Source organism: Lissotriton helveticus, chromosome 7, assembly GCF_964261635.1.
Source record: "Lissotriton helveticus chromosome 7, aLisHel1.1, whole genome shotgun sequence".
Taxonomy (NCBI): Eukaryota; Metazoa; Chordata; class Amphibia; order Caudata; family Salamandridae; genus Lissotriton; species Lissotriton helveticus.
In genome coordinates, this window is record NC_136068.1 from 501,508,142 (window position 1) to 501,521,079 (window position 12,938).

The 12,938-nt window shown below is 48.7% G+C and overlaps 1 protein-coding gene across 1 annotated transcript in view; it reads right to left on the minus strand.

Annotated features, from left to right (window-relative positions):
• Positions 1-12,938, minus strand: part of LOC144768681 (putative DBH-like monooxygenase protein 2) — a 335,111-nt gene that overhangs the window by 103,389 nt on the left and 218,784 nt on the right. The window contains exons 9-10 of the mRNA XM_078652511.1: positions 1,755-1,851; positions 127-186 (exon numbers count right to left, since the gene is read on the minus strand). Coding sequence (XP_078508637.1) covers positions 127-186; positions 1,755-1,851 — 157 coding nt within the window. The remainder of the gene's footprint in view (positions 1-126; positions 187-1,754; positions 1,852-12,938) is intronic.

Sequence of the window (12,938 nt, forward strand, 5' to 3'; positions counted from 1 at the left end):
TGCTCGTTAGAGTTATCTACAGACCACCACACATCATTCTTGCTGAATCATCAAGCATAATTTATAGGCAGGAAACAAAAAAACATCCACGTACCAAGGGACAAAGAAAATGGAAAACAGACTCACATAAGTGGTGTTGGTACGATCTTTTGTATTATAGGTGCATTCCACAACAATATCATCTCCCTGTGAATAAACAAGAACAGTATCAAAGCCAGCACATAACGATGTATACAATATATAAAAGTCTACATAAATGCACATGGGTAGTACTGGGCATAGGGCACATGGTACAAAATCTCTGGTAAGTTTCTGTCAACTAGTATCTCACACTACACACTTGGAGCCATTTGTAGCATAGGGCAGCGCAGCAAGTCACTTTGCTGCGCTGCCATGCATCACAGGGAATGGGCAGGAATGCACTGGATTTTCATAATATGGCGCATTCCTGTCCTTTACCCCAGCGCTGGTGCTGTTTTGGCAGCCTAGCGCCAACACAGGCACTCTTGCATCATGATGCAAGGGTGCCTGTGTTGCAGGCAGAATTGTTTGTGTGCAGGAAAGGTTCCTTCCTGCACATAAACAATCCGGAGAGGCTTTTTCCTCTTGATGCAGCACATACTGAAAGAGGAAAAAACGAGGAGACATAAAGATATTTCTCCTCATTACGCCTCTCTTGGGGAGGTGTATCTTTTTGACACATTGCCAGGTTTACATGTCATCGAAAATCTGGGAATGCGTCAAAAATCATGGGAGTTACATGAGAACAAAGCAAACACAAGGAGGTGAAGGACGGGCGCTGAAACATTTCAGACACTCACCCCCAGTCACAGATCTGGGTTGAATCCATCATCATTCTTCAGCTCACTTCGCCACCTCAGTTCAGACCCAGCTATATGCAAATCAGTCTTGACCCTGTGCCTCATGAGAACAGTCCAGCCTGAACTGCCAAGCCAGGTCTTCCCTGAACCGGAAACAAGCATCCTGTGACCGGTTTCTGGGTAACACCCTTCATCAGCCAGGCTAGCTTGAATCCAGTGGCAAAGTGAACAAGGGACCCACGTCTGGGCACACCCTGCCAACTTAGGGCGGACAAAGCAAACACAAGGACATGATGGACGGAGCGCTGAAACTTTTCAGACACACCCCCAGTCACAGTTATGGGTTGAATCCATCATCATTCGTTGGCTCACTTCGCCGCCTCAGTTCAGTCCCAGCTATATTTTGCGACTGGATTTAAGCTAGCCTGGCTGATCAAGGGTGTTACCCAGAAACCGGTCCCAAGATGCTTGTTTCTGGTTCAGGGAAGACCTGGCTTGGCAGTTCGGGCTGGACTGTTGCCATGAGGCATAGGGTCAAGGCTGATTTGCATATAGCTGGGTCTGAACTGAGGTGGGGATGTGAGTTAAAGAATGATGATAGATTCAACCCAGATCTGTGACTTGGTGTGAGTGTCTGAAAAGTTTCATCACTCCGTCCATCACCTCCTTATGTTTGAGGTTCATAGGAACACCCACCGCAATGCTGATGGAATACCTCCCTTGTGCAGAGTAAGGCAACGCAGTGATTTGCACTGTGTTGCCTTATTCCAGATTTTTTTAAGCCATTCAAAGTCATGCAAAGTGGCTTTGCATGGCTTCATAAATATGACTTAGAGGTTGCGTCAAGCATGTACCACATTGGTAGATGCAAGCATGACGCAAAGCTCTGCTAAATATGCCCATTGGAGTCTAAACCTCTCATTCAGATCTTACCACTTTTATGGGGATGGTACTGCTCAACGGTTTTGTGCGCTGGAGGTTGAAATCATAGTGCATCTCATGACCAAGGGATGACATCTGAACTCCTTTCCTGTGGGGTGAAATCAACATAACATAATTAATATTGGTGACTGATTTCGAAGTACTTAATGAGCATAAGAAGAATGCACTCTTGTAAAGAACCTTGAAAAAGAGGTGGCCTACACGGCTAAGATGATGTAAGAGACAGCTGGACCAGCAATGTCTCTCAACAATTTGACCAGGTGCAATTGCAAAACCAGCACCAATCTAGAATCACTTCTGAAATGAATGAAGGGCTGAATGAAGTCAGGTTCGTTATAAACCACTTCTTAAGGGTTAAACGTTCTTGTGTTAAAACTCCTTCCTGACCTCCTCCTGCACACCCTTAACCCTCCTTGGAACCCGACTCTCAGAACAGAGGTGCCAGCAGCTGCACCTATTTGCTATAAGGCTATGCTGTCACTCATGCCCACTTTTCATTGCTATAAGATCACAAGGATTGGCAATCAGCCTCCATGCTGATACTATACAACCTACAGGCCATAGTCACTAGGGCCGGCTTTAGGGCGTTGCGACTTGTGCATCCGCACTGGGTGTTGAACTGGAGGGGGGGCACTGCCCCCAGGGGGAGCACTGTGTTTAGCAATAACGTACGATTTAAAAGCACCTGCTGCAGAGTTTCTTGTGCGTCCAGCTGTCAGGCAGAACGAAAAATGTCAAGGTAACTCTTGCGATTTTTGTTCATGCTAGCAAGTGATCGGAGTTTTGTTTAGTGGTAGATTTACCTCGCCATAAAGTAGCGCAGAGGGTTAATATGCCTACTGCTAAGAACAGATAGGTATTTTACGTGGATAGCTGAGTGGATTAGTAAAGCCAGCCTTTACCAGCAGTTTAAAACAAATTAAAGTATGAGAGAGGGGCAATGGACAGATGAGGGGCACCTTTGCCAGGTATTAGTGAGGGAATCCAAGAAGGAGGTCAAGGGGGAGGGTGGGGGGTGCAAAAAGAGATTGTCGCACCAGGATTCTCCAGCACTACAGCCAGGCCTGGAAGTCACAGCTGGTACGTTTGTGGCTGTGGGGATCATCGTCCTAGACTATTACTCAAGGCAAAAAAGACAAGGACACCTGAATTAAGTGATTCTGCTGATGCAGCACTTGCTGCATTATTATGGAGATACTGCATGTGCCTTATAATGCACTGTCCTCCTAATAATTTGCAGATTTCAACAAAAACGGACATGAAGGCCATGCGTTGGGCCCTCCATTCTCTGAAGTGAACCCATGCTGGGGCAGATCATCCATCGGAGGAGTGAAACCGTAGATGGGATACATTTTAGAACAGTGGTTCCTAGCCTTTCAACTTCTGTGGATCCCCATTGAATTGTTAATGGAGCTGTGAACCCCTGCCTAAGTAATTTCTATTAGTTGAACTTAAAAACCAAATACACAAAACACCAGAAATAAATATGCATCATACAAATATACAAATTATGAAATATTTTCTTTAATTCACAGCCCAATATATATACAAAAATCTGAATTTTATTAGGAAGGTTGGAGCTTTTCAAAATGTTTTTTGATGCTCTGACAAATCAAGCTAAGGATACAAAATCAGGGCCTTATTCACAAAAGGCCTCCACACTCATAGGGGTTCTCCACACTCAGGACAGAATCTCCGCAATGAGAATTCTCAACGCAGAGATTTCAGCCCGAGTGCGGAGACTCACCCATGGCCAGGGCTGGACTGGGAAAGCAAACCAGCCCTGGCAGTTGTTATGTTTTGGGCTCATAATCCGCCCCTGGCGTAAGGGGCGTGTAGTGTGGAAGTCATGTGACCGCCTATAATAAAGAAAGGCTCCGCACGCACGTACGCCATTCCGAGACGGGCGCACGGAGAGCCAGCAAGTTATTTCCCGTGTCTGCATCCTTTATTCCTAGGGCCACGTGTCAGGCCTAGTGCCGATTAGCTAAGTTGGTCCAACCTGTCTGAAGGACACAACAATTGGCGACGAGGGTGGCTGCTGGATCCTCGCTGGGTGAGAGTACCTGCCTCCTGCCCCGTGTGGCGGCCGCGAGCCTGTCCCTCGGCTCGTGGTGCTCGTGCCGTGCGGCGTACCCCACCTCCGCGCAAGCGCGCCTGGGAGGATGGCGACGATTCCGCCCATCGAACCCTTTGTGGTGGAGGGTGCGCCCTCAGCGCTCGCTCCCAAATGGAAGGAGTGGGTGGATAGACTACTAGTGTTCTTTGAAGCTACGAAGACGCACAAGGAACAGAAACGGGCCATGGTGTTACATCTCGGCGGCAAGGACATACACTCCATTGCTCGGACCCTCCCGGAAGCGACCCCCAGAACTCATCACACGCTGATTAATGCCCTCAATGCCCATTTTGAGCCCATGGCCAATCAAGATTATGAACGATTTGTGTTTAGACAAGCGCGCCAGCTGCCCGAGGAATCGCTGGACACATATCACACCAGGCTCAAAAGGTTGGCGCTCACGTGTGGGTTTCAAGATACCACTGAGGAAATTCGGGGGCAAATCATACAGGGATGTGCGTCGGCCAAATTAAGGGAACGGATTCTGGAGGAGTCTGGCAAGCCGCTGACGGACATCCTAACTCTTGGCCGCACGAAAGAACTCTCCAAAGCTAGGGCGGCGCACATGGAAGCTGCGTTGCAGGCATCGGTCAAAGTGGAACCGGTCAACAAGATACAGACACACACGCCCACCAAGTGGCCCAAGAGACCGCCCATTCAGGGTGGAGCGTCGGGACAGTCATGTGGGTATTGTGGAGGTCCGCGACACCAGACGGCAGAATGCCCAGCACGGGGCAAGCGGTGTTCGGGATGTGGCCGGCAGAATCACTTTGAAAAGGTGTGCCGATCGAAGAACTTCCGTAAACCACGCCCCGCGGTGCAGGCCATAGTGGAGGGGGAACAGAGTCACAGTGACATGGATGATGACGAAGAAGAAGAACGGTCGGTGCACAAGGTGCACATGATTGGCACCGCTGCCCGCCGCACCAGGCCCCTGCCCCAATGCGCCATACAGGTAGCGGACCAAGATCTAATAGCCGTGGTGGACACGGGCGCATCCATAAACTTGATGAGTGTTTCCCTCTACAGGACCATGACCACGCCTCCAGCACTGCGTCCCACCCCCATCACTGTCTTCGCGTATGGGCAAGACACCCCTCTCGAGATTAGAGGAAAGTTCAAAGCGGTAATCCGCCATGGGAACAAGACAATCAAAACCAATGTCTTCGTGTCAGAAGAAGGCCAAGGCATGCTGCTGAGTTGCAGAGCGGCTGAAGACCTGGGAGTGGTGACATTTGCCTTCGGGGTCCATGAGGAATCTGTCCAACATCTCCTCATGGAGTACCCGGACCTTTTCGAGGGCATTGGCAAGTTCAAAGGCCGAGAAATTCATCTGCACATTGACCCAACGGTGCAGCCGGTGGCTCTGCGACACCGCCGCATTGCGTTCCATCTACGGCCGCTGGTGGAAGAAGAACTGCACAAACTGGAAGCGGCAGGCATAATCGAAAAAGTTTCGGGTCCCACCCCATGGGTTTCGCCCATCGTGGTCACCCGGAAACCGAAGCAACCCGGAGCGGTCAGGATATGCGTGGACATGCGCCTCCCGAATGCTGCCATAAAACGGGAGCGCCACATCACGCCCACCATAGATGACCTCATCGGAGAGATGGCAGGTGCCCGTTGGTTTTCCAAGCTGGACTTGCGATCAGGGTACCACCAGTTGGTGTTGGACATGGAGTCACGCAACATCACTACTTTCTCCACTCACATCGGCCTTCGAAGATACACTCGCCTCAGCTTCGGAATCTCCAGTGCAGCGGAGGTGTTCCAGAATGTCATCCAGGAGCTAATCGCTGGAATACCTGGAGTGATAAATGTCAGTGATGACATAATGATACATGCCCGCACCATCCCGGAGCACCATCAAAGGCTGGCCCAAGTGTTTCGGAGACTCAAAGACGCAGGACTAACGCTCCACCGAGAAAAGTGTGAATTCCTGCGGGACCGGCTAGGGTTTTTTGGTTACGTCTTCTCAGCCGAGGGTGTCAACCCGGACCCGGATAAGGTGAAGGACATTAAAGATGCGCCACCCCCGCAGACCGTTACTGAAGTCCGGAGTTTCCTGGGCATGGTCAACTATTGTGGCCGGTTCATCAGAGACTTGGCTAACCTCACGCTCCCCCTGCGGGACCTCACCAAAGACTCCACTCCCTGGCACTGGGGACCTGAGCAAGAGAAAGCTTTCCGAGACATCAAAGAGTCTCTGTCCAACAACACCACTCTCGCTTTCTTTGATCCCCGCAACTTCACGCTTATTGCTGTGGATGCGGGGCCTGCTGGACTGGGAGCGGTTCTCATGCAAAGGAAGAGAGACGACATCGACTGGACGCCTGTTGCTTTTGCGAGCAGATCTCTCACGGACACGGAACAGAGGTACTCGCAGATTGAGAAGGAAGCGATTGCCATTCATTGGGGGTGCCGACATTTTCACCTCTACATATATGGCAAGCCATTCACTGTGGTGACCGATCACAAACCCCTGCTGTCCCTGTTTGCGGGAACCTCATCCAAACCCCCGCCTCGCATAGAAAAGTGGCTGCTTCAACTGCAGGAGTACAACTGTACAATCGAGTATCAGCCCGGAGCCAAGAACCCGGCAGATTATCTGTCCCGACATCCCAGACCAGCCACGGCTGAGGAGATGGAGGAAGCTGAAGAAACAGAGGCCTATGTCAGGTGGGTGGTGGCGCGATCTTGCCCTCGTCCCATCTCTCTCAGCGACATTGTGAGTGTCACAGCGCAGGACGCATGCCTCCAGAGGGCCAAAGAACTTGTTCACACGACTAACTGGAATCGGGCCAAGGAGGGGTGGAAGATGCTCACGCCCGAAGCTCAGAAAATAATGGAGAGTCTGTACCATGTCCGAGAGGAGCTCAATGAAGATGAGGCCGGATGCCTTCTGCGGGGGCATCGCTTGGTGATACCCTCAGCCCTCACTGATCAAGTAATACAGTTAGCGCACGTAGGTCACCAAGGCATGGTTAAAACCAAGGCACGCTTACGGACAAAGGTGTGGTTTCCTCTGATGGATGACATGGTGGAGCAGGTGGTGAGGGCATGCGCTGCGTGTCAGGTGACGGGGGAAGCTCCTCGGGAAGCCCCGATTGCCGTGGAACCTCGTCCACAACAGCCATGGGACAAGGTCAGCATGGACTTTGGCAGCCTCCCGGATGGGAACTACACGCTGGTCATGATTGATGACCATTCCAAGTATCCGGAAGTGGAAATAATAGCCAGCACCAGCGCAGAGTGTGTGATCCCGAAGGTAGAGAAGATTATTGCCACCCATGGAGCTATGTGCGAAATCCGCACAGACAATGGACCCCCATTTCAAGGACAGGAACTGGCCACCTATCTGTCATCTCTGGGCATTCCGCATCGACGCATCACTCCCCGATGGCCACAAGCGAATGGGGAAGCGGAACGCTTCATGAGGACCCTTAATAAAGTGATTCGCATTGCTCATGACAAAGGACAGTCCGTGGAGATGGCCATTTTCACATTTCTTCGCAGCTACCGACAAACCCCCCATTCAACTACCGGGATAGCCCCGGCGCATCTCCTGATGGGACGGATTGTACCTGATTCCATTCCTCACCACCCTCAATGGGCCCCTGCCCCCGTGAATGAAGAAATAATTGCCCGCAAGCGAGAGACTGCATTTGCTAAAATCAGCCACAGGAGAAGAGCCATGGTGACACAATTCAGCAGAGGAGATGTGGTGCTTCTCCGTAACAGGGTGACGAGCGGAAAGTTTCGTTTGAATTATGAGAGAAGACCCTGGCGAGTGGTTGGTGTTAAAGGAACACGCATCACTGTGGTCCGCGGAAGGGAGACTGTAACCAGGAATGTGTCGCACTTTAAACATTTCCATGGGGGTTTGAGCGCCTCGGATTCACCACCTCTGGTAACAGAAACTGAAACTGCCCAGGACTTGCCAGGCAGGGAGCCGACGCCCAGTCTCGAGATCACACAGAGTAGCACTCCGAGGGCGGTGATCAAGGAAACAGAAGGCGGTGCGGAGGCCCAGGAAGGGGTGTCAGATCCGGAGGAGCCCGACATGGAGGCGCCTGAGACCGGCTCCGCCCCAGAGACAGACTGTTCAAGCCAGAGGGGCGTGGATCAAAGGCTGAGACGTAACCCGACGCCTTCCTGTCGACTACGCGATTATCTCACGTAAGACTGTTCTATGTATCAGAGTTAAATACAATGTTCCGTAATGTGTCCTACGGGTTGGGAGCAGTTATTGAAAGTGAACTTGAAGTCTATGAAGATTAGTACAATAGACTACCCCTCAAGACGGAAGGGTGCAGCTGTCTGAGAATTGTTGTTTTGAGTTTTTCTTGTTTTAGGAGGAATGTTATGTTTTGGGCTCATAATCCGCCCCTGGCGTAAGGGGCGTGTAGTGTGGAAGTCATGTGACCGCCTATAATAAAGAAAGGCTCCGCACGCACGTACGCCATTCCGAGACTGTGGTAAATAAATAAATAATACCTCTCTTTTTGACTAGACATATATCATAACAGATAGCTCAATAAATAAGAGTCAAGATTCGAGGTAGTAGGAGTTTTGCAGGTTTAATACAGCATAAGGACAGGAACAGGACAACCTGCATAGGAATAGGATGACAGGGCCCAGCAGCTGCTGGGGCTGGATCTGGGATGAGCGCGCTGACTTTTAATAACAATACATGAGCATATATACATAACGCAAACACATAGCATTACATTGCAGTAGACGTAGCAGTGGGTGGAGCAGAAGGTGTGACGCGTAGCAGTCGCGAAAGATAAGGGCGAAAGTAGGTGTAACTGGGCGTATACATAGACATGTGATGCAAACGTAACAGAATATGTCATGAATAGGGCGGAAACCATGGAGGGGGCTACCTAAGGAGCCGGGACCTCTAACCTGATGGTGCGCGCAAACTAGCAGTGACGTGTTACTAGGAGAAGCTGGGGGCTATGAACTCTGTGCTAGGAGCAGAGACTGAAGTCTGGAGAGTCAGGGCGACATGTACCTAAACAGTATCTAGTATCTGATGTTTAGAGAACATATTGATATAAACTAGAAGTTAGGAGGGGAAAGGCTAACTTGATTCTAAGACTGGACCATGCATTATTCTACATGTAGTGCGTGATGAAGAATATTAAATGACCATTAAATGCAGTATTTCTCTAACGTGGAGACGTGAAGGCTAGACAATGACGGAAACTATTGATGCGATTCAGTAGTTTAGGAATGCAGAGGAGGAGGACTGAACTGATAACTGGAATCATAACATATTCTTGGCAGACTCAGAGACTGAGCCAGGCTGGGCCGGGCACTGCGAGGTAGGAAGTAAGTGAAGGGTCGAGGATACAGGTGGGGGCTGTATCGCTCCTCAGCGAAGTTGCAGGAGACAGGAGCTGAATCTGGTGTCCAGGCCCTTTTGAGGCCTAGAAACGGGGACTTTATAATAGAATAACGTGCACACTGAGAAACGTGGCAACGTAGCTTTACATAGGCCTGATATTCGTAGTATTCACGAGGACTGGAAACTGGCATACTAGAGGTGGACACAACTATAATTGCGTCATTAATCGAACATGGGGAATGCATATGCATATTTAATCATGCACACATAACATATGATGGATGACACGTAGGGACACAGAACATGGCAAAATTTACTTTTCCACATTCCCTCCTTGTCACTACGTTTCCATCAGGAAACATCAATATTCATGATACCATCTATCATTTCATACAGTATCATTTGCTCGTCTCGAATTATCCTGGAACGGGTTTTAGAACGGGGCTTGGAACTAGGAATACAAGAGGTAGCACAAATGCCGCAAATCGCAGGGCCACATTGTATACAGAGGCAGCAGCTGAATATGATTGCTACTGCAATACCTAGGAAGGACAAGACTTTCCATCCCCAGGCGGAAATTATATTCCAGAACCAACCGGACCATGTCCAGGTGCCTGGATCTTGGTGTATCAGATGGGCAATTTTATGGAGTCTGGTTATAGCTGAATAAACAGACGGCGCGTTATTTGGAATGAAAATGCAGCAACTAGATCCGATGACTCTACAGGCCCCGCCCCTATCGGCCAGTATGACGTCAAGGACGAGACAATTCTGTAAAACGACAAATCTCATAGCAGATTGCCCTTCAGTTAAGTTACCTAGAGCAGAGGCAGTCTCATTTACTACAGCTTCGAGGGTTCTGGTTAACCTACGGATCAGTTTACTATTCTGGATAGGTCCTATAAAGAAAAAGAAACCTCTATTGAAATCTGTATACTGTTCTAGAGCAGTTTCAGTATAATCGACAATTGGGGACTCCCTTTTATGTCTAATGTGTACTAGATGTGTATTTCTATGATAATCAGGTGGGGCTAGAAAAACAGGTGGCAGCAGGAAGGCAATGTAACAGGTTCCCTCCCAATCGAGGGGCAGACGAACATATGCGGTTTGACCACAAATAAAATAAGAATGACGTGAAGCTTTGAAGATAGATTTCCCACTGTCACTATACTTGACAATAGTAGTACAATCACTATGTCCTACGTGTATGGAACCCTTATTTCGGACACATAATTCACCTTTGACTGGTAGTACTGAAATAACAGGTAAGTCTGGAGTAGTATCAGACTGAACATTCAGGACCATGAAATTCGACGAATAATTACCTAAATTATACACTTCATTTTCTAGATCTAAACCTGTTCGGTGGGGAAGACCTTGCTTGTCTGGGAAACATGTACTGTTAAGAAAAGACATATCTGTTGAGGATGACGTTAACGTGGACCATGCTCCACACGAACCATTATGTGAAAAAGGATAAGGAAAAAGTGGCAGAACTCCCTTCGGTGTCTGGAAAGGGGGGAGTCGACCACACACCCAACAATTAGTGGCATTGCTGGTCTGGTGTGAGTAATGTAACATGCGGATGAATGAGTTATTTCGCATGGCGAGGCGGTAAGAGAGTTCATGAGGAGGCAGATCACTAAACGTGTGCTCTACTGTAGCATTAGCAGACTTATTTACATGAAGAACTGGGAAATACAAGAAAAATGCATAACTGGTGCAGGAAATCATAATGCTGAGAAATAATATGAAACATAGAAAAACGATACATCGGATTGAGTTTTGACTAACTCTCTCACTATGGGGGTCTATTTTATACATTGTCAGAAACAGTCTAACCGTTTCACCTAGGGGAGGACTTAGACAATCAAACTGACTGACTTATTTTACTAGACCGGAGTTTTAACTTATACTCCTGTTGCGGAGTTTTCTCTAACAGGGGAGGGGTTGTAGTAATGTCTTTTGCGGGACAGTCCTTGAGAACAATATTTTGGCAATCCTTCAAATCCTGGGAAATGTTCTTTAAGACGGGTTTCAGTCCATTAAAAAGTTTGACATGAGAAAGGTGTACCCAGCCTTTGCGTCCTTCCAACTTCACGGCTGTACGGGTGGTGAGGAGGACCTGTCGGGGCTCTTTCCAACGAGGCTCCAGCGGACTTGATCTGTCAAAGTTGCGGACCATCACCATGGATCCTGGAACGATTTCATGCGGTGCCACCTCGGTATTGTCTGGAAATGCGGCAGCAACCTGTGAACGACATGAGTTGAGGGCAGACATCAAGGAAGCTAGGTAATCTGTCAGCATATTACTTGAAACATCGGTAATACTTCGGGGTCTAGGAGTACCCCACATGTTAGGGGGGCGGCCGAAAACGACCTCATACGGGGACAGACCTGATCTGGAATGTGCGACCATGCGCATGTAAAATAGAGCAACTGGCAGAGCTACTAGCCAGTCCACACCTTTTTCTTTGCATACCTTTGCAATACGGATTTTCAGAGTCTGGTTATGTCTCTCTACGAGACCGGCTGCTTCAGGATGGCGTACACAATGGAACTTCCACTGGTACCCTAACAACAGGGAAACATGCTTCATGAGTTCAGATGAGAATGGCTGACCGTTGTCAGAATATACGACTCTAGGGAGTCCATAACGGGGGAAGAACTCACGAACCAACTGCTTAGCAGTGGTCGCGGCTGTGTAATCTGGAACTGGATATGCCTCCGTCCACCTGGACAAAGCGCATACAACTACAAGAACATACTTGAAACCTCGACATCGCTCCATCTGAATATAATCCATCTGGAGGACTTCAAAAGGGTGGTCAGGGGGCTGGAAACCACCTTGTCCCACCGGGACACTTTTACCTGGATTAAACTGACAACATATCATACAGGTACGGACTTTCTGCTTGGCTGCAGCTCGTAAATGCTTGTTGAACCAAATGTTCTGGATACTGTCTAACATAGCTTTTTCTCCTAAATGTGCTGGACTATGTGCGGTATTAATAATGACTTGAACCATAGAGTCGGGGAGAAACCATGTGGCTCTACCCTTCGTTAACCATCCTTGATCTGTCTGGACCCCTCCTTGTTCGGACCATTTCTTGATTTCTTCGGGAGTAGCATGTAACTGGATATCTATGACATCTTGTGTAGGGTCCTTAACTGTCATACATGTAGTCGGATCTGGAGTGTGTGTCATGTTAACTGGAATGTCTAGAGTCTGTGCTGTAAGCTTGGCTGTGCGATCTGCTAGATCATTACCTTGGGAAATAATGTCAGTAACTTTCGTATGTGCTTTGCACTTCATGATAGCAATAGATGTCGGTAAGTGTATGGCATCTAACAGAGCTTGAATAAGGAGACCATGCTGAATCTTGGTTCCATGAGAAGTCATGAAACCTCTCTCCTGCCAGAGCACTCCGAAGTCGTGTACAACTCCAAATGCGTAACGTGAATCTGTGTAAACATTAACTTTCAAGTTCTTGGCGTGTATGCAGGCTTGTGTCAGAGCAACTAGCTCTGCTGCTTGAGCGGACAGGGTATCAATACGGTGTGTTTCAATAACTTCGGTGTCAGTAGTCACTGCATACGCGGCGACTAGTTCTCCTGTACTAGTTCTTAGGCATGAACCATCCACATAAAGTGTCAGGTCGGGGTCTGGTAACGGAGTATCTGTCAGATCTTGTCTTGG